At 31.0% G+C, this 21,351-nt stretch overlaps 2 protein-coding genes across 4 annotated transcripts; one reads left to right on the forward strand and one right to left on the reverse strand.

Moving 5' to 3' along the window:
- On the forward strand, positions 1-9,823 carry LOC105780473 (agamous-like MADS-box protein MADS1). Of its 2 annotated transcripts, XM_012604833.2 has the most exons (9): positions 12-250; positions 327-562; positions 7,997-8,078; positions 8,239-8,300; positions 8,403-8,502; positions 8,623-8,664; positions 8,940-8,981; positions 9,073-9,252; positions 9,598-9,823. In XM_012604833.2, exons 2-8 carry the CDS (start codon positions 336-338, stop codon positions 9,220-9,222), a joined length of 705 nt encoding a protein of 234 aa, XP_012460287.1. In that variant the 5' UTR covers positions 12-250; positions 327-335; the 3' UTR covers positions 9,223-9,252; positions 9,598-9,823. The 2 variants fall into 2 exon arrangements, with proteins under 2 accessions (XP_012460288.1, XP_012460287.1); XM_012604834.2 differs by lacking the exon at positions 8,940-8,981 and having other exon boundaries at positions 1-250.
- A 2,896-nt stretch (positions 9,824-12,719) lies between these two features.
- Positions 12,720-20,610, reverse strand: LOC105778879 (probable galacturonosyltransferase 15). 2 transcript variants are annotated; one of them, XM_052629715.1, is made up of 6 exons: positions 20,409-20,610; positions 20,026-20,069; positions 18,010-18,163; positions 13,779-14,360; positions 13,386-13,688; positions 12,720-13,283 (listed from the first exon to the last, which is right to left on the reverse strand). In XM_052629715.1, the coding sequence occupies exons 3-6, from the start codon at positions 18,061-18,063 to the stop codon at positions 12,999-13,001; spliced, it is 1,224 nt and encodes a 407-aa protein (XP_052485675.1). In that variant the 5' UTR covers positions 18,064-18,163; positions 20,026-20,069; positions 20,409-20,610; the 3' UTR covers positions 12,720-12,998. The 2 variants fall into 2 exon arrangements, with proteins under 2 accessions (XP_052485675.1, XP_052485674.1); XM_052629714.1 differs by lacking the exons at positions 18,010-18,163; positions 20,026-20,069; positions 20,409-20,610 and adding an exon at positions 14,955-16,349.
- Between the last annotated feature and the right edge of the window lie 741 nt (positions 20,611-21,351).

Raw genomic sequence — 21,351 nt, forward strand, 5'->3', positions numbered from 1 at the left:
TTGCTTTAGAGAGAGAGAGAGAGAGGGATTTCTACTAAAGCAAAAGCAAATAAAAAAAATGAAAAAACCTTGTGTTGGGTGATTGTTAAAGGGTCAATTTTGTGTCTATAAATGTCTATCTGGTAAAGCAGAAAACTGCCTTTTTTTTGCAACACAAAACTGTAGCTCTACTTAACCTATATTCATCAAAAGAAGGAGAAGAGTTGGAATTCAAGAGCTTAGCCTTTCTCATAGTTCAATTCCTTGCCAGGTTAGAGCCCCTTGTGGTGTGTTTTTGTTTTGTTTTTGGTGTTGTTCGTCACTTCCTTTTTTGCTTGTTTTTTCAGCTTTGAACCATGGAGTTCCCTAATCTAGACCCAGAAAGCTCTTCCCAGAAAAAAATGGGAAGAGGCAAAATCGAGATTAAGCGGATCGAGAACACCACTAATCGACAAGTTACCTTCTGCAAGCGCCGCAATGGACTGCTCAAAAAGGCCTATGAATTATCTGTTCTTTGTGATGCTGAGGTGGCTCTCATAGTCTTCTCCAGCCGTGGCCGTCTCTATGAATATGCTAACAACAGGTTTCACTTTCTTCTTCTTCTATGTTCTGCAAATTTGTTTGATCTTTTTCATTCCATTAAAGATAACCTTTTTTATGAACTTTTTGTTCTGCAATAAAGCATAAAACATTGAAGACTTCCAACATTTACTTCTATAAGCCTTTGATTATGGGTTGTTCTTCCTTTTCTTGTATGTTCTCTCTAATTTGTTTGGTAGACATGCAGATGATTTCAAGTAATGGGTGTAAATATAGCCCTAGTTTAAACTTTAGGGTTGTAAAGATATATATATTTATATATATATAGCAGTGATTGGTGAAGCTGAAAGCAGACTCTCTTTCCTTAATTCCTACCCTTCTCTTTTCCTCTCTCTCTCTCTCTCACCACATGTCATCTATCATCTATCACACCTTGCAGAAAAGTCTGCTAAAACAAAACTGTGTCATGCTCTCATTAGCTCACTCTTTTAGATTATGGAATATAAAACAGATGTTCAAAACCCCAGTTTTGTTTTGTATGGATTAGTAATTTTTTGTCCCTTTTGTTTCACACTTTCAATCCGATGATGACAGAGTTTCAAGGTAATAGGTCTAATGGATGTGTGACAAAAACTCCAGTCAAAATCAGATATTAGATTAGGGTTTTTTCCCCTAAATGGGTTGTTTCACTCAACAAACCTAAAGTTGGCCTGTCATAGACTAATTGGATACCTGGAAATTTTGTCTCTTTCTCTAACCATTAATCTTCTTATCAGCTTTCTTTAGATTTGAAGAGATTAGGGTTTTCTAAAAAAAAACTCAGATGGGAATCTAAAACAAATTTCTTTGACACAAATTGAAAAGGAATCCTAGCATAAGTCAAGGGTTTCCTTTTCTTTATCTAAAGCTTAGCTGTGTTTCCCATAAGAATCTTTTTTGATTTTCTTTCCTTCTTATATCATTGTTTGCTGTTCCTTTTCTCTTTAATCTTTTAATCTCAAACTTTTCTAGTTAATTTCATTCCTTCCCTTCCATCCCTCACTTTTTCTGTTAAAAGAGAAGAGTTTCAATTGATTGATACATATCAAAATGATCATCTAAATTGCAACATTTAGACTACACAACCAACAAATCCTATAGAATACCAGCAAAAACTGAAGTATATTTGTTCTATTATATAATATGTAAGGTAAAATAGTAAAGAAAGGAGAAAATTCTAATAGCTAGCCTAGCAATACGTGAGAAAAGACGGATAGAAGCAAAGGGTACGAACCAATGGGATTCTCTGCATGCACTTTCTTGGAGCCTGTAGCATTGGCCATGGCCTGCACCTGCAACTGCAACTGCAACTGCAGCTGCTTAAATTTTCACTCAACATTTCATAGTTTTCATGCCTTATTTAATAGTAACCCCAGAGTTAATAATATTATTAATAAAGGGGGTTGTTTTCTTGCTGGGGTTAAAATTTCTGGGTATTTCAAGAGATAGAGGTCATTACATGTTGTGGAATGGGGTAAAAAGCAACTCACATTTTTCATAAATGATAAAAACGCATAAAAAGTAAAAGTAAAAGGATCACAACCAATCATATCCAGGGATCTTGTACCAGAGTGGCAGAGGTAACCAATGAAAGGCTCGACAAATTTAAGGAAACAGCTAGCTGCCTCCCTTCTCAATCACATACAACACTTCTGCTTTACTTTTTAGAGCGCAGTATTTTTACCTACTGCTGCTTCACCTTGCCTAATGCATTTTTTTAATTAAACAAATAGTTTTAGGGAATGTTATGATTCTTTATTTGCATTATTTAAAAGGAAAGGAAAGAAAGTTTTTAATTTATAAAATGTTTATTTCGTTGTTAATTATGAATGCTTATAAATGATTTCGTTATTATATCTTATTTTGCAAGCAACCAAATATCAAAAACAAATCCTTTCCTTTCCTGTTTATCTAATGTTGAAATGTATGTTTGAATCTGTTAATTGCAATATCAAGCATTCTTTTAAGTAGAAAAGTGAAGAGGAAATATAGTTCTTCTTTTTCTTTATTAGGTTTGGGGTTTTGGCTAATTTAGCATTGTTTTTAAAAGTTACAATAGGAAAAACTGCAATCAAAAAGCATGTCTTTGGTATTGCTCTCAAAATTACCCTTGAAAGTTAAAATGTCTATTTTAAACATAATACTGGAAAGCAAAACTAATCCATTTTATAATAATAAATATTAATTTCATCCATGAATACAATTTAAAATTTTTAAAAGAAATATAATTACTATTAAATTGATTAATTTAAATGATATTTAAGTAATTTAATTTAAGAATATAAATAATTACTACTAAATTCATGCATCTATGCAATTTATATTTTACCAAAATAGCACATCATAATGTATCAAAGTTAAAAGTGAACTCATTAAACTACAAGCAATAACATCCCTTGTAGCTTCCATTTCACAACCAGTGAAAATACGTTCATAATTGTCACAACATGTAAAAAAGAGATAATAAACATTCATCATTGTGCGAAAATAAATAAAGCAAGCAAACATACATAAACTGTCAAATGTCATCAAACATAGGTGACGTCCAATGCAAACTAATATTCAAACATAACAAGTGAAAATAAAAGAAACTTAGCGAAATTTGATAATGCATATCTTATGACCTAAGAAGGCTAGCAAATTTAGAACTCTCCCCCGTTTCACTCTTAAGCCACCAAACTCTAATATCATGAGATATGGATAAAAACACAATTGTTTATCCTTATTGACCAATAACTTCAGCAAAAAAAAGTACAGTGGATTTGGGCAAAACTTTTTTGGGGGGTTCGAAATTATATTGTATATTTTTATGATAGTAAAAATATAATTTTACCATTTTAATGGCCTATATCTTTATAATTTTTAAAGAATTAAATCAATTTTTTATCATTTTGAGGGGCCAAAGTACAATTTTACCATTATTATTTTAAATTTTATAAATTATAAAAGGGCCTAAATAAAAAAAAATTTATTTTAGGGGGCCGGGGCCGGGGCCCTTGCCAACCCCCCATTCGGCTTCCCCACTGAGTGGACTAGCTTTTGGAACTTCCTCCAACAAGCTATCAAACACTTTGATAACTTATGGTATGCCAATGGATCATTCATGGGAGTTAGGCTCGATGTAGCTTGACTCATATTGTTAGCAACATTGCATAGTATATTAATTTGGCTATATAACTTTACAACCCCTCTTGCATTTGAGGATTTTTTACAAGCCTTAATATGGGAAGATCCCACCTCGATGGATTTTTTTTTGACATATATCTAGAACATGTTGTTCAGCTCAAGTGGTCTATCATTAATTTTCTTCTTCATTTTTTTAGGTGCCTCATTGTATTCATTCTCAAATAAATCGCTAGGTGTCCATTATTTGTAATCGATTGCAATTATTCTCATGAAATGTGGTCTAAATTTCCTTCTAATCCAGGATCAGTGCTTGCAACTCTAAATTTTAGAGCTTTAAGGACAACTTATATATAAAATAATGGTTTAGTACAAATGAGAAAACCTTATAAATAAGAGAAATAATAATTATACAAAAAAAGTAATGTACCTTTAGCTTACTCTTTCACTAATCTTCTAAGCATCAACTGTTCTTTTTATAGGATTCCACTCTAAACTAATATATTTCTCTTTAAACTTTTTCCATTCTTTTTTCAATAAGTCCCACCTATTTTTTAATTGTTTTTGTGTACAAGTCTTACTCGTTTCATTCTCAAAATTGGCAATAATTCTTAGCTACCTTTCTCTTTTGAAATGAGTATTGAGTTTATTGCCATTACTTATCTCCTTAATACAAAGATCACAAAATATTATTGTCAACCTCGTATCCCATATTGCTTTTGCCTTTTCACCTTTTGATAATTTACTTGCTTCAACAAGCATAACACTTTTCATCTATCACAATAAAATGACTTCAAATTTCACTTCGTGATAAATATCAACAAGAATAGATAAGGTCCATAGAGACCCATCGTTGATGAATGGTATATACAAGAATAATGTTCTTTTTTCTAGAAATATACATTATTTTATCTACTCTCTTTCATTTGGCTTCTTAATTTATTTTCTTTCAGTTTGTCTATTTTATTATTAAAAAATTATTGAATAAATATATATATTTATAATTAAATTTTAATAAAAATGATTATAAATTCAAATTTATAAGAAGAAAAAACCTTGAAACTACAATTGAAGTGCACTTAATTAACCCTCATGTAAATACGGTTTATAGTTAACATCAAAATATATTATGCTTTAATTTTTCATTAATTCATTATATATATATAAGTAGCCTTCCAAGTTGAGCATGTTGCTCAATCTTGGGCTTCCGAGGCACCCCACATATATATATAAAACTAAAACACAATAGATTGCTAAAAAAACAAAAAGAAGTAAAAAAAAGCAATGATATTTGGCTAAGTACTGCATGCACAAAGCGAAGCCAAAAAATGTAGGTAGGTTAAGCCTGACATTGATTTTCCCATATTATTGTTTTTACAGTAATAGAGCTTCATTGATACCAAACTACACAGTCCATCTGCTAAACCCTTACATATTCAACAAACAAATAAAGAAAAAATTGAAGGATGAGCAAAGCATACCAAACAGCTCTGCAATCTTGGTTTAACAAACCAAGAAATAGCAACAAATTTAACTCATACTGACCTTGAACAACTGCTCTGCAATTTTGATATAGCAAAAGGGTCTGAAAGTTTCAAAATGGCAGCAGCAGCTGGAAGCATGATATAACCTTCCATTATTTCATTTGTACTTGGGTAGATAAAAATGATTTAATAAGGTGATATCACCCCAAAACCAAAACCCAAATGCACCCAGCACTTCTTGAAAGTGCTTTTGGTTGCAAAAGCAATTTGTTTGGGATTGCTTTTACAGTGCAGAAGTGCTGTTAGCACCTCAACTCAATCTCAAATGAGTTCCAACAAATATTAAATTATTTAAATATCATTTATCATCATATTTAAATTTTTGTAATATTTTATATCATTAATTTTACAAATAATTTATATTAATTACTTAAAAGTATTAAAATTTTATATATAATGTATTATTATATTAAATTGTTTAATTTTTTTTGGCTTTCCAATATTATATTTAAAATAGACATTTTAACTTTTTACCATAATTTTTTACAACAATGCAAAACATTTGAAATTAATAAATCACACTTTTCAATCGCATTTTTCAGTAAAACCCTTTTTTCAATTATGACAGGAATGAAGAATTAGCTCTAAATTAAGTTCATTTGGTAGGAAAGAAAACATAAAAAAATTATTTTCCATTCTAATACATAAAAATAAATTATTTCAAATTGAAATGATAAAGAAAAAGAAATGAGAGGTAAGTGTGCATGTTCAAAATTATGTATTTTATAAAGATTTTATTTTTTTCCTCTTACTTTTAACTCTACCAAACAATAAATAAATTCTTTTTCAAAATTTCCATCCTTCCTACTAAACTAATGAAAAGAAATTTTAATAATTCTTTTGACTTTTCTACTTTCAAAATTTTTACTCTATCAATGTATTTAATTCATTTTCATTTAATCCATTTATGTTTATAAAAATTATAAAGTTTTTGGCTTTCAACTTGCTACATTTTATAAAATAAATATCAACTATTTTTTGTTGTTATATTGATGGTGTATTTTAAGTAGTGTTCATACGTCAGGTCGGATCGAATCTAAGTATGATAATAATTTTATGTTTGTCCAAGTCCGGTTTGGCTTGAAATATGAACCTAAAATTTTGTCTAAGATCGCCTATATTTACAAAAAAATAACTCGAGCCCATTTTAAGCTCGCCCATATTAGTTTTAATTTTTTTAAATATTTATATTATTTCAATTAATATTTAATAATTATATATATTTTTATTTGTTAAATTTTTTATATAGTCATCTTAGCATTATTTTAATGTTTACATTAGAGTAGTATTATATATTTAGTATAGATTTATTTTTTGTGTTATAAATTACGTAATATTAAAAATAACATAATATAATTTATTATAAACTTAAAATGGGCCGGTTGGGCTTTGAATATTCAAGTCCGAGCCTGACCCATATTTCGGATCTAATATTTTTACTTAAATCCTTTCAAATTTCAGGTAGACCTTTGAACTTAGATGGATAACCTTACTCGTGAATAAATTTAATAGTATTTTTTTTGTTACTATATTAAATATTTGCCACCTAATTAATATGGCAGCCGGCGGAAAAGTGTGTTAATATTTCATTGTATAATTTTTTTTTCCGAAGATGGTTTCTCATTTTTTAAAAGAAAATTTTAGGGATAATGCCACATTTGGTACTTGTTTATTTATAAAATGTTTAATGTAGTAATTGTACTATGAAAATATCTAATGTGATATTTGAACTATCAATATATGTTTTATTAGGGCATTTACATTTTCGTAAAATGTCCAATGTGGTACATGTATTTTGAAAATGTCCAATCGACACCTAAATTATCAATATATATTTTATTATGATACATGGTATTAACACTATTATTGAATTGCTAAACTAGCCAATGAAAATTTAACACGTAGAATTTTTTTTCAAATCATCAAATCCACGTGGATAAATGTTATATGTAAAAACTAAATAAAACAAAATAAATTAAGTTAAAAATTACTAAACATATGGTTAATAAAAAATACACTTTCATGGATAATAATTTTTTATTAAAAGTATATTTTCAAATGGAAAACTCTTTATTTAGTTTTTTATCAATTATTTATTTATTTTTGTTTTATTTAGTTTTTCAATAATGTTATATTATCCATGAAATAATTTAGAAAAGAAAATTCTACGTGTCAAAATTTTCATGGGCTGGTTTAGCAAGTCAATAACGGTTAACATTAAGTACCATAATAAAACACATATTGATAATTCATATATCACATTTGACATTTTATAAAAGAAGAGGTATTATAATAAAACACATTGACACTTCAAGTAAAGTATTACATTGGACATTTTCAAAGAAGAAGGATTATATTAGACATTTTATGCAAGTACACAGGTTTTAATTATTTTGATATTTTAAACCTATAAGATTTTTTATTTAAAAAAATTATATTGTGTGAATGATCTAATTATACAAACTATTATGATGTTTTGTGTAACATTGAAGCTTATAAAAAGCTCATTCTGAAGTGCTTTTCCATCTGACCTCTCCCAAATGATGTGTTATAACATTTAAGAAAACACCCTAATTTTAATATTGCATTGTTAACTTATGGCTTTGTCTTCACATTTTCCTAAGATAGGGTAGTTGAAGTTATGTAGACTGTTGTGTGCTGCTATTATGTAGTATAAGAAACCTCGGTTTAAAAGTAGTTTCCACTTGTAAAAATGGCATTTTCAATTGACTACTACTTGGCATTCAAACAACTGGAACTATTGCTTGCAGTGTGAGAGCAACAATTGAGAGATACAAGAAAGCATGCTCAGATGCAACAACTCCAGGGTCTGTGGCTGAAGCCAACATTCAGGCAAGTCCATATTACCTGATTTACTAAATCATTGGCTATCACTTGGTAGGGCATGAGAGGTTCCTATTCCACTTGGTTTTTGCGTCGTTTTCTCATTCTCTTAACTCACTCTTCTTTCTCTTTATATTATATGATACTAATGTTATAAAAATGACCTCAGTTCTACCAGCAAGAAGCCACCAAACTCCGACGACAAATTCGTGATGTTCAGAACATGAACAGGTCTCCTAGCAATTTCTCTTCTTCTTCCTACACTCTATATCTATATCTATATCTATATCTATATCTATATCTATATCTATATACGAGTGATGTTTGTTGCAGGCATATCCTTGGAGAGGCTCTGAGCTCATTGACCTTTAAGGAACTCAAGAACCTTGAAGGCAGGCTGGAGAAAGGCATTTGTAGAATCAGATCCAAAAAGGTTTTTGTTTTGGTGTATATTAAGATCTTTCATCCTTTCCTTCTATCTTAATCTCTTTGTTTGTTTATTATATGGAATAAAATATGGTTATTCACTCACCACATTCTCCAACTCTACCAGAACGAATTACTGTTTGCAGAAATTGGATTCATGCAAAAGAGGGTAAACTTTCATCCCTACTTGGTCTATTTATTTATAGGCTAGTTAACTCAAAACCCGGTATATAGCTGGTTTAGAAGCAATCTTGAGTATGTTGATTCATACATCATTAGCTTGAAAAAGAAAAAAGAGGATTGTATACATTGATATCCTCAAACCCCATTGTAGTTTCATCTTCAGAATCTTTAGTTTGTTAGACACTATACAAGATATGAGTGATAGCATAAAGGTCGTCGTCTTAATTATTAACAGCTGTAAAATGGGTATATAATTTCTAGGAAGTTGAACTGCAGAACGATAACATGTACCTGCGAGCAAAAGTAAGCCTCTCTGCCTAATGAATTTCAACTATAGATGGAGATGTTGGGTGTTGATCATGATTAAAATAGATGCATGGATGTATGGATGCAGATAGCTGAAAATGAAAGAGCGCAACAACAATCAAACCAGCTGATGCAAGCAGCCTCCTCCTACAATCGCAACTTTCTGCCAGTAAACCTGCTGGAACCCAGTAATAATGATTACTCCAACCAAGACCAAACTCCTCTTCAACTTGTATAAGCTTCTCTCTTCCACCTCCATCTATTCAAGGTTAGAACCCATTTTAATTATTTGCTTAAAATTAAGCACTTTGGAAGAGGATGGTATATGGAACAACTACTTGAAAAGCTCCCTATAAACATATAAAGTTATCTATTTACACAAAAGGTGTGAGTTTTGTTATTAGTATTAGCAAGTGCATGTATGTAGTTACAATGCTGAATATTTGCACCAAACAGTCCCTGCCAATTAATGCATATAAATTAAGTTGAAAAGGCTATAAATTTTGAAGAATTAAACAGTCGCTCATTTTCCATATTCATAATTAATATTCTCACATTATTGTGCATATATATTTCTTTCTCTGCTTATTATTTATTTTACTTTTTGGTGCAGCTGACATGCAAGCAGCAGCCTCTAATGTTCTACCAACTTTATCTCTGGTTAAGCATATATATATATATCTTATAAGCCTTGCAAGTATAGACATATATATATTTATATATGGTTTATAAACAGTTGAAAGCCTAGTTGTTGATTATGATGAATGTAAGGAACTTAGGTTTCGGCACTGGACTCCTTTTTAACTGTTTTATTGCAGGAAAGGTTTATTTTTGTATTATATATGTTTCTTAAAACTCTACATATAGTTTTCATCCCTTCTCTCATCTACTTTGGATATATTTGTTCAATTCAATAACTAGATAGATGGAATAGCTGCCTTTTGATTTGAGCTTTTATTTTTTAAACACTTATCAAATTTTTAAAATTATATATCACATCAGGGGCTGGCAGGGGCCTCGACCTCCTTAAAATGAAAAACTTGTTATTTAACCCTTTAAAATTTTTAAAATTTTAAATTAATAAAGATAAGATTATACTTTAGCCCCCTAAAAATAATAAAATTTTGATTTAACCCTTTAAAAATTATATTTTTACTATCATAAAAATTACAATTTAATTTTTGCCCCTTACAAAAATTTTCTGGCTTTACCCTTGATCATATCTGGGTAGCCTAATTAATAAGTCAAGTTCACAAATTTTATTGACAAAAAAAATTCACAAATTTTGACAAAATGCTAACAATGTTAATAATTAGACTGAGATTTTTAAATTAAAAAATTGGAAGGACTTAGGGTGGGTTTGGATGGGCGATTGGGTGCGGTGTAGTGCGTTTAGCTTACTTTTTGTCTCACGTTACAGTATCGCTACAATATCTAATCTTACCGCCACCGTTGTTTTTACACTAATCGCAAGTAAACGCATTGCCCCATCCAAACTCACCCTTAATTTTTAACTTTTTAATTACTTGAACTCAATCTTAAATAAATCATATCGAAATAACTATAACTAAAAGGATCAAATTAACACGAAGATTGGAATATATTTAGATACTTTTTCAAATATATATATCTTTGGATAAAGTTACACATGATAAAGTTTAAAGTCAAAAAATTTTTAAAGCAAAAGCCACTCCTGATATTTAAATATGATGGGACTCTAACTTAAAATTTAAGTAGTCAATTATGTTCCGATAGTAAACAGGAATGATGAACTTTAGGTTCTGTTCTAGTGCAAAATTTAGTCACTACCAGTCGTATTGGTGCTTACCGATTAATTTCACCCAAGCCAGTCGAAATATGATGTATTGATTAAATTTAAAATTTTTATTATTTATTTTGAATTTATTGAATTATGAATTGTTATATGTATGGTATAGAATAATCTTATTATTTAATTTATGCAATAATTTATGCAATATTTTTTCTTATTTATTTTTAATTTGTTTAATAATGGATTATATTTGTGAAGTTTATTAAAGAATATTTTATATAATTGATGAGTATTTTATATTGAAGACTTATTTAATCTTTTTATTTGATACTTGTATAGGTTTTTTATATAGATATATCAAATATTTTTAAAAATAGCGATAAATTAAACGATAGATCGAAACAAACCAATACTAATACATACTAGTACTAATAGAAAAAAAAATACGTCCATCGATATGATACTGATTATTTTACTTAGATATCAAAGTTTTCGATTTACTTACGATATCAAAGTTTTCGATTTACTTACGATATCAAAGTTTTCGATTTCAAGCAAGGCTTTATTATTATCAAATTTGCTAAGAAGCTATTACTATAGCTCAAGTAGATGTAGTTAGATATTGTAATTTAAAGTTTTTAGATTATGGTTGCTTATTTAGTTAAATGTGTTGGTATATTATTGGTTAGAGTGATTTTATCCAATTTTATAGATATATATATAAATATTAGATGTTATTGAGTGGTATGACCTATTCAATTTTATTGGTGCGGATAAAATCACTATTACATGTATTGATGTAGTGGAGTTGTGAGCTAATATTATAACGCCTTTCTATCCTACTACAATAATTCTTGCTAAGAAGAATGTCCGTGTTATTCTAACTAATTATAGTTATTATAATTATCATGCAAATTAAAATGATAGTGAAAATCATCATTTTTCGATCCATTATTCATATAACTAGAAATACGATAATTATAATAAAAAAACTTTCTAATTTACTAAAAAAACATCATTGTTATTGATTAATTGTTATGATTCTATCCAATTTTATAGGTTAAAGTGATGGCTTGAACTAGAATCCAACTAAGTTTTAAAGTGATAAAGTTGTAGCTAAAGCCAAGCAAAATAAGGGAAAAATATTCGTGAATCAACCAAAATTTTCCCTAAAGATTATTTCTCTAAAACCAAACATAATAAAAATAGAGGTATATTATAGCAATCGTCCTTAAACTTTGATTAAAATTATATTTCGATCTCTCAACTTTCAAAAGTTACATAATTATCAAATTGTTACATGTTTATCACTTATTCATTAACTTTCGTTAAGAGGATGACATAACACGTTAATTTAAAGGGTTAATAAAAATTTAGCCCTCGAACCATAATTAAAATATCAATGTGATACTTTTAATTTTTTCTTAATAATAATTCAGATATTTTCGAATTTTGTTGTCTAATATTTTTTAAAAAATAAAATCTTTTTGCTTGGTTTCTCTTCGTATAAAGACGGGATTATTTTAGGTATTTTAGTTTTAATTTTATTTATTTATTTAATGTACTTCCTTTTCTAAAAGACTTTTCTGGGATATGTTTTGAATTTATTTATTTTAATATTCTTTTAAAATTTTAGGATTATTATTAAGAAAAATTGAAAACATTAAATTAACATTTTAATTATAATTCAAGGGCTAAATTTATCATTAACCCTTTAAATTAAGGTACAACATAATTCTCTCTTTAACGGAACCAAAATGTAACAATTTATTAATAACTTCAGATAATTTTAATCAAAGCTTAGGCGCATTAGGTTTAGTTTACCCTAAAAATAGGGGCTGATACACAAATTGGCTCTTCAATTATAAATTTTTAATGATCTGATTGAAATTAAAAAAAAAATTTCACAATCATGGCTGAACTACAATTTGTGAAGCAATAGGTAAATAATGGGGAAAAAGACATGATAAAAGTAATTTGGATTAAATGAATGTTGTTGAACAGCAACATTGATTATGTAATCATATATGTTGAAGATCCTTGCCATATCTTACTTAAATCATTTAGTACCTTCATCTATTTTCTATTATGGACATGAAAGTTACCGATTTCCATACTATGCAGAGACTGAAGCCAATACCTTCTTCCCTCTGCTTTGGTTCCGAACCGTGTTACTGCTGGTTTTCATGGTTCCGAATCTGAAATGAGTACATCATAGTGCCAGAGAACTTTGTCCTCCGGCCCTAATGCAAAACCCTACATTTCTGGATAAAGCTGTTCGTGAAATTTACATGTCTACTCCATAGGCTTCGTACTTCTGGAGAACCAATCTCAAGCCATGGCTTGGCAGGGCCATTGAAATGCAAAACAGCAGCAGCCTCTAATATCTGTCCTCCAGCAGATGAGGAACGATACCCTAAACCAGCCACTTGCCATAAAGGATCAATAGGATGCACGTGTCCTTGGAAAGCAAGTAAGCTTGGCGGAAGCACTCCTGGTTGCCATAGCGTGAACCCCGAGTTGAGACTCTGTAAAGACAGATGTATATAGTACGATTCCAGCAGTTACATGGACAGTAAAGCAACATTAATCACCAAATAACTGACACAGCAGCAGACAAATTTACTTACGAGTTTCAACCATTTATGATAAGAAGTTGTGATGTTGCTCCTCCTCCACGCTTCAAGATCGAAGATGTTCATACCAGAAAGCCATGCACAACGATCTTGGTCGAGGTGAGATGGAATTACGGGGTGTGAAAAATTCAAGTAGTCCTTGTATTTCCTTCCTGGACAGCAGTTTTCTCCACACCATGAATCAACGACGGCACCAACGATTTTCCCATTGAGATCCAATGTCCACAGAGATGATATGTCATGTTGTACTACAACATCATCGTCCAAGAATACTATCTTGTTGAGTTCCGGAAACAGCTGTGGCACCCATGAAAGTTAGAACATTTCAATGCCAACTGAATTTCAAAGTTCAGAACAAATCAAATGCAGAATTTTAAAAGTAATTACTTCAGGGATATAAATGCGAAGATGATTCATAAGGGACAGGCAGCTAGGGCTTAAAGCCTCCAAAAAATTTTGATGCTCTCCTCCATACTCAAGGTCGTTTTCTTTCAGATTATTGTAGTAATGACTACAAATCAAGTGATGTATTTCCAACATCTGCTTAACTCCAACATTCACCTCCTGAGACCAATCATATTGATGTAATCCCTTAACTTCCACTACTGCTGATTTCAGCCTATTTGTTGCAAACCAGGCATGCATTGGGGAGTACGTTTTCTTGTCTGTTACTATGTGAAACACCAGTTTTTCAGGATTGGCTGCATTTTCAACTGTAGAGGATATCACAACAGAGGCGGCCAGGACATTGTCAGTCAGAAGCACAATATGGTTGAAGGATGTGTCAGCAAGGCGAGAAACATGTTCTGGAGGAGGTAAACAAGAGCGGGCCATTGCATTCACAGCGTACTCTTCTGCCAATTTCAGGCAGAGGCAATGTAGGCTCTTTGGAACACCCCTTGAAGCTAAATACCAATACATTAACTCACGCTTCTTTGCTGACTGGACCTTCTGCTCCATACCTAAAAGCTGGAAATGGATGTACTTTGACTTGTTAGAGGAATGTTTGAGTGTTTACATATATTGCAATTTACATACTAAACAAATTACGAAATATAAAATTTATTCACATAATTTCGTTAGGCCACTCATAGTAATAATAAGCATTCAGGCCATATGTATGCATAAAGCACATACAAGCAAATACAGACTACAGACATGGCTTAGCGAGTAAAATCAAACCAGAAGGCAATATATGTGAGATAACATAAATATTTACTGCAAGCAACAAAAATTAGCAAAACACTTGGGCGTCTTCAATTGGATTCAGAAGTATGGGGGAGAAATTCTGTCAAAACTATTTGCCAAATTGACATTTCAAAAGAACAAGAAATTTTCAAAATTAGTAGTTACATAATTTTAAGGATATAGAAAGAGAAGTGTCAAATCACATTACGAAATTGTTCCTTTGAGATTATATTTATCTAGCAAGTCCTATAAAGTTTGTGCAGCGAAACTTGTGAATCACTGCTAGGAAGTAAAATCAAACTTTGAGCTAATAGGAGAGGAGATAAGACCGCAGTTCATATACAAGTTGGAAATCACTTAAAAGCCTACTGATACCATTGGCTGATTCAGGTTGTCTTATTTGGAACTCTTAGTAAATATAGTGGATAATACAGAGAGGATTTCAGACTCAGTGCGGTGGATACTGTGGAAGAGGGGTTACACAACGGAGAAGGATGACGGTCTTCATGTGCTCAGAGATCAAAACATGAGAGGAGACGGGAGAAATACTGAAGGTCAGACAAAAGGGTTGTCCCAAAAGATTGAAAAAGCAAAATAAAAGACATTATATATAAAGATGTCTCCATCAGTTGACAACTTAAAATTTTGGGTAAGCTTGTGCCCTACCATACATCTAGACATGCATACATAGACATACAATCATGCATGTATATGATACACGAGTGTGTTAAGCATCCAACCTAAAACCAATTGGTAATAGGTTAAGGGGCCTAACTTTAATATAAGACCACAAGAAACCTAATAGTTAAAAGATGTGGTCATGTGGGGTAACACAACTTAAAGTATCCGACCTAAAATAAATTGGTGATAGTGGCAGGCCCCAACTTTAATACAAGACCACAGGATACCTAATACTTAACAAATGTGGGATAACACCACTTGGCAAAGCACTTTAGAAGGATGCACTTTCCATCCTGCCAATAACTTGACACAGAAAGGTAGGTATAACAGATGCCATTAAATTTGACTCAAGATTACCTGGGGATAAAACAGTTAAGACAGAAGCAGTGAAAGCATAAAACAAAAATATATCAAAAAAATATATCTAGTTGCATGATATTATATGATAAAATTCCCTCCTTACAGAATTCAAATGCAGGTGTTCCGTCCAAGTTCTCAAGAATGTTATTCCACTACTAGACGCTGGTAATTTATACAATTTTAGATGTTTTTGTTGGTTATAGGAATCTCACCAATGCCAAGAATAAAAAGTGGCTTTTTTTTCTTCCTAAATATTTGCCAGACATCAATAATCAAATTTCCCAGGTGATTAATGTGTAAACACATAATTAATGGATGTATAAGAAACAGGAAAAAGATGGACATACTAGTGATCATTATATGCAATTATATCTGATTGATTGCCAGCAACAAATAGGATCAGGTAAGTTTAAAGTTATTTCAGAAAACAACTACACCAGCACATGAACCTAGTAACTAACTGCTGTTTCAGTAAGGTCATGAATTTTAAGGTCAAACACCTTAGAACATGTGGTCTCAAACTAACAAAAATCAACAGAGGCATATAAGAACTAGTTAGAGCAAACCATTCTGACGCCAGACAACAAATTGACTAAAACCCAAAAGAAAAGCCTCATCATCAGTGCCCTATAAAAGCATTTTACATCGAAAAGTAACTCAACCATTTGGCAAAATGGGATAATCCAAGTTGCTGGTTATCTCTAACTTTGAAATATACTTACATTTCTATAAAAGAAACACTAGTAAGATGCGCATGAACTTTACCAACACCAGAAAACCTCAGTACAAACAAAGTGATGATTAGGTCCATCAAAAGCAATTAGTGGTTAAAAATAGAAAAGAAAAAGTTAGAAACAAATACATAAACATAATCCCCCAAAGAAATTTTGGAATTATTAACTACAAAATAAAATGCAATAGTCAAGCTAAAGAGAAATGCAAGCACCCTTAGCTCAGAGAAACCTATGAAGAATACTTCAAGAGGAAAAATACTCATTAGTTAATTTTATACGTATCTTAAATTAAGTATAGTAATTTGCTGGTTTAAGTTACACGAGGAAAGCTAGTAGTAGTATCAAAAGGATACTTTCATCCTGTTGACAGATGCATCAACTGCATCACATGATTTACCAAGAAGCTAAAGAAGAGTTGTACAGAGAAATTACAGATCCAGTTCATTTAGAATACTGTCAAAATGCAGATTTTAAAGAGGAGAAGAATGCTGTAGTAGTACCAGTTGTACTGGGGATAGGAGGTAATAATAATCTATATCCAAATAATTAAGTATTGCTTACAAACTATATCCAATAAAGACATAGGTCAAGATAAAATGGTCTAGAACATCCAAATTTCAAAACAAGCGCAATGCATAAACTTTGTCCACATTAAATACATATCATATGCAATTTTCAGACTTTAAAGACTAAATTTAATTTGTCAGGACTCTGGAGTTATGAACCTAAAGTTCCACACTGAATCCGGTTGAAAGTAAAAGACAGTTTTTTTTTTTCTTTCCTTTTCTTTTTTTATGAAAAATAAAACTATAGTGCCTTGGTAATTAAAAACTGATACTGATTTCTGATGATACAAAATTTAGATGATCAAACAAGATTTCAGGTTTTAGAAAATTTCTGAAGTTACTCTAAAACAGTCTTTCAAACAAGTCACCTAATTATGCTTTATCCCTTACCTTCTTGCCCTATTTTCATTATGTCTAATAGCCCGGTCCAAATCTCAAGTTTCATTCATTTTAAGTCACAAGAGGCCTGTTCATATAAATACCTACTAACAAAATAATATATGGTCCCATTTATATTCATAGTTTCTTTCATACTTTTCTAAATGAGTAGAACTCATAACTATCTCACTGCCTAAGTTTTCCATTTTCACTTCCCCACTTTGTCTCCAGGAAAGATAACCCTTCAATCTTTTGAACATTCTTTTCTTTTTCTTCCATCCTCTATTTCAATTTAAACTGTGATATTTACTACTGTAGTCACATAAGACAACTGTGCAGTGAGTGATTACAGTATAGGCTCTGTAATTTAAGAAACTTAAAAATTCCTCATATATTTGTTATTACGGGGGTAGAGAGTGAATTCTTAAGCATAGCTTTGATTCACATAAATTAAATCAGAAATAAAAAAGCATAATAACAATATAAGTACTACTACTTAGGATGTTTGAGTCAATATATACTGTTATAGCCTTACACACTAGCACATTATTATGTAAAAACATTTAGGTGGCAGTATTGAGCTACGGTCTCTATAGAAAAGAGACAATTATCCAATTATCGATGAAGTAGACAAATTGATACTAATAACTGAAAAGGAAGAAATGGCTGTGCAGGTGTAAAGACAAGAATAAAATTGTAAGAGTAAATTACCATGGCCTTTGTCTTGAAAGCAAAGGCCTTGATATCTTGTTGTTTTGACGTCATCTCCTTCACAAGTTCACTGAATGTCTCAAGTGAACCCTCTGTTCCCCCATCAACAATGTTGTCATCTTTCACTTCGATTAGTGCCCTTGTCAGTTCTTCTCTGAGTTTCTTTGTGGCACATGCATAAACATGACAATCACAAACTAAATCGTATATGATTTATAACAAGCTAGGAAGTATAAACAGGAAAACGTAATACAGGACAAAATGACATACAGACAAAACGTTTCAGAAAACTTAAGACACAGGTATGCTAAGGCATAATAATAAAAAATAGTTTATATATAAATATAGAATTAATTTCAAAACGATATTTTCCAATCAAATGGGAACATGCAAATAGCCTTTTAATTTTTTTTCAAAACCAATTTTAAATTTAGAAACTTTAGCCTTAAAAAAACTCATTAAGGTGCAACTCTAAATATCTCAAAAGCCCAAAACCTAGATCATCACAACCCAAATATTCAACAAGGAATTGTTATACTTGCCTCATTTTGTACCTTCCTCTATTGTTTTTATAGCTGTAACATATTACATTTATACTTCGCTTTATACTTGCACTGTTTCCAACATTTAACTCCATATTTTTGTTATTTCTTTCAATTTTCTTTTACTTAATGGATTTCAAGCATCTTATTTCTTTAGAATTTTTATTCTGCACATTACTGAGCCCAAATTTGGGAAAATACAAAAGAAAAACATTCATGACCGTGTTCGGATAGATTCCAACATGTGTTAATCATGCTTTAACATTAACTGTTTTATTATTTCTGACATGTAACTGCATGACCAATACAAAATCCGTCATGTTAGAAGTAGACATATTTATCCTAGCATGAGTGGCCATGCTTCATAGACTACAAGCCTTTAAATATTTTATTTTTCGACAGTTACATGTTTAATACATATTTCGCAATATCAAAATTATCTGAGTCAAACATGTATTATGCACCCGGCATGAAGTGTTCATTCTATAAAGACTGCAAGCCTTTCAAATCTTTGATTTCACCAAACCGTGTTGACGTTCATGACGACTAAAGATGACCAAAACTTAGTTACATCAATATGAGCTGCTGCCAGGATTACTTTTTGACTTCTTCAAAACCCAACAAAAGTTCTACCACTTTGCTGGTTTTCGTTGAGAACATAGAGAAAAAGCACAAAGAGTTTTGACAACAGCAAAAACTCGTCCAAGTGGACAAGTATTATAATATGATGATGATGTTAGGACAACTGATCTAGTGTCCAAAAAAGAAACTAATGGAAGTGTATTACCGACAGTTCCTCCTAGATATACTTCTCGATTATCTATTTTATTATTTAAGTATAATATTTGTACATTGACAAATTAATAATTTATATTAAATAAATTTTGATATGGTCATATATTTGTGTTATATTAATGTTATTTTTTTCACATCTTATTTTATATTATATTTTAATTACTTTTTCAGATTATTTTATTTATTATATAAAAATATTTTTATATTATCAACTAAATCACAAATGAAATAATAAATAATTTGGGTTCAAGTCTAGAGTTAAAAATTAGTTTCAGATTCAATTTCTCAAAAACCCCTACCACTGGTCCGCTGTATCCCTTATTAAAAAAGGGCAAAAAAAAAGAACTTTTTCCGTATCATTATTACCCTATCCTTATCCTAGACAATGACAACGTAAGTGTTGGCAAATGCTAGAAAACAAAAGGTCCGCCAAATTCCAAAACTACCCCCAACATCATGACACAGATGGCAATCTAGTAGTACAAGTTGTTTCGTATAGCCTAGCATGACTCATTCGGATTATGTACTCTTCCCTTTGCTTGTTTCTATTATTATTTCATACAGAACATATAAAATAAATTCAATCCAAACAAAATAGATAAAAATAGATAGAAATCCACTTGATAAATTAAGATGGCTCATTTTTTTTTATATAAATTTGTATCTTAATTATACTAACCTGAGATATGTAACCCCCGCTAAAAAGCCTCCATCCTCTACATTCTGCAAATCCCATTAAAATAAAAATAATTAATTATTTCTTAATAAAATTGAAGTAACACTAATAAAAGCAATTAATTTTAATTTTAAAATTTCAGTTGTCTGTAAAATAGAAATAAAAGCCATAGCCTAAAAGGCTAGCAGGAGGGCATCATGTGTAAGCAACAATTATTGCATGTATTGTATTTCAAACAGTACAGTACAATTGAAAGACGCAAAGCAAAGGTACAACACCATCAAAGCAGGAATTCCTCAAAAAAGCATTTTCCGGAAATGAAAAAAGATAGTAAGATTCAGTTAAAAAACGAATTGGATTGAGAAAACAATAGGAAATTAAATTACCGATAGGGGAAGAACAAGAAGAGGAAGAAGCAGATTCAAGAACCAAGAAGGCAATTCTAACGAAAAGGAAAGGCAAAACGATCCCCAATACCAACGCAACCGGCAACAGCGTTCGGCTCGATAGCCGTCCACGCGCAGCCGCAGCACTAGTTGCTGCCACCGTCGCTCCTTTGCTCCCTCCTCCTTCACTCGTGTTCGATATCGTTACTCTCTTTATCCCTGTTGCTGATGTGTAGAACTTGTTTATTTCCCGTCGATTTCCTCAACTTGCTCCTCACTTCCATTTAATCCAAACAAAGATCCACTCGATCATTGCTCAACACTAGCATCGAAATCTCAAGAAGAAATTATATTTTTAATTAAATTTTTACGAAAAGAAACAAAAAAATAAGAAAAAATTTTGAGAGCATTATAAATAGTATTAAGCAGTAGTACAGAATAGCGAGAGTGTGAAATGGCAATGTGATTATCTTGGTGGGAGTTTTTCAGATAGGGGCTTGGTTTTATGGTGGAATTATGGATTCACCCTTCATATTTTAATTATTCTCACCGACAGACAGAGAATCAGGTAGTGGGTGAAGCTTGCTGTTCCCCTTTTGCAATTGTTATTATGAGGGCGATCCTAGATATCTTTTGGTGCACCTGCATTATTATATAGTATTTTTTCTATAAAAAAACATCTCGGATATTAAGATAAAAATAAATTTATGTTTTCTTATATATATATATTTTTAAATTTTTATTTTTATTTTCCTAAACTTCTAATTAATTACTCGTTACGCGCTAAAATATAAATTTATTACTTGTTATTAAATATAGAAATTCTATTATAAAGAGGTATGTTTAAAAATAAGATATAATAAATAACAAAATGTTTGGTTTGAAATTAATTAATAATAATACTAGAGGCGATTTTAGGGGGCTGGCATGGGCCTCGGCCCCC

The sequence above is a fragment of the Gossypium raimondii genome, chromosome 4, assembly GCF_025698545.1.
Source record: "Gossypium raimondii isolate GPD5lz chromosome 4, ASM2569854v1, whole genome shotgun sequence".
Classification (NCBI taxonomy): Eukaryota; Viridiplantae; Streptophyta; class Magnoliopsida; order Malvales; family Malvaceae; genus Gossypium; species Gossypium raimondii.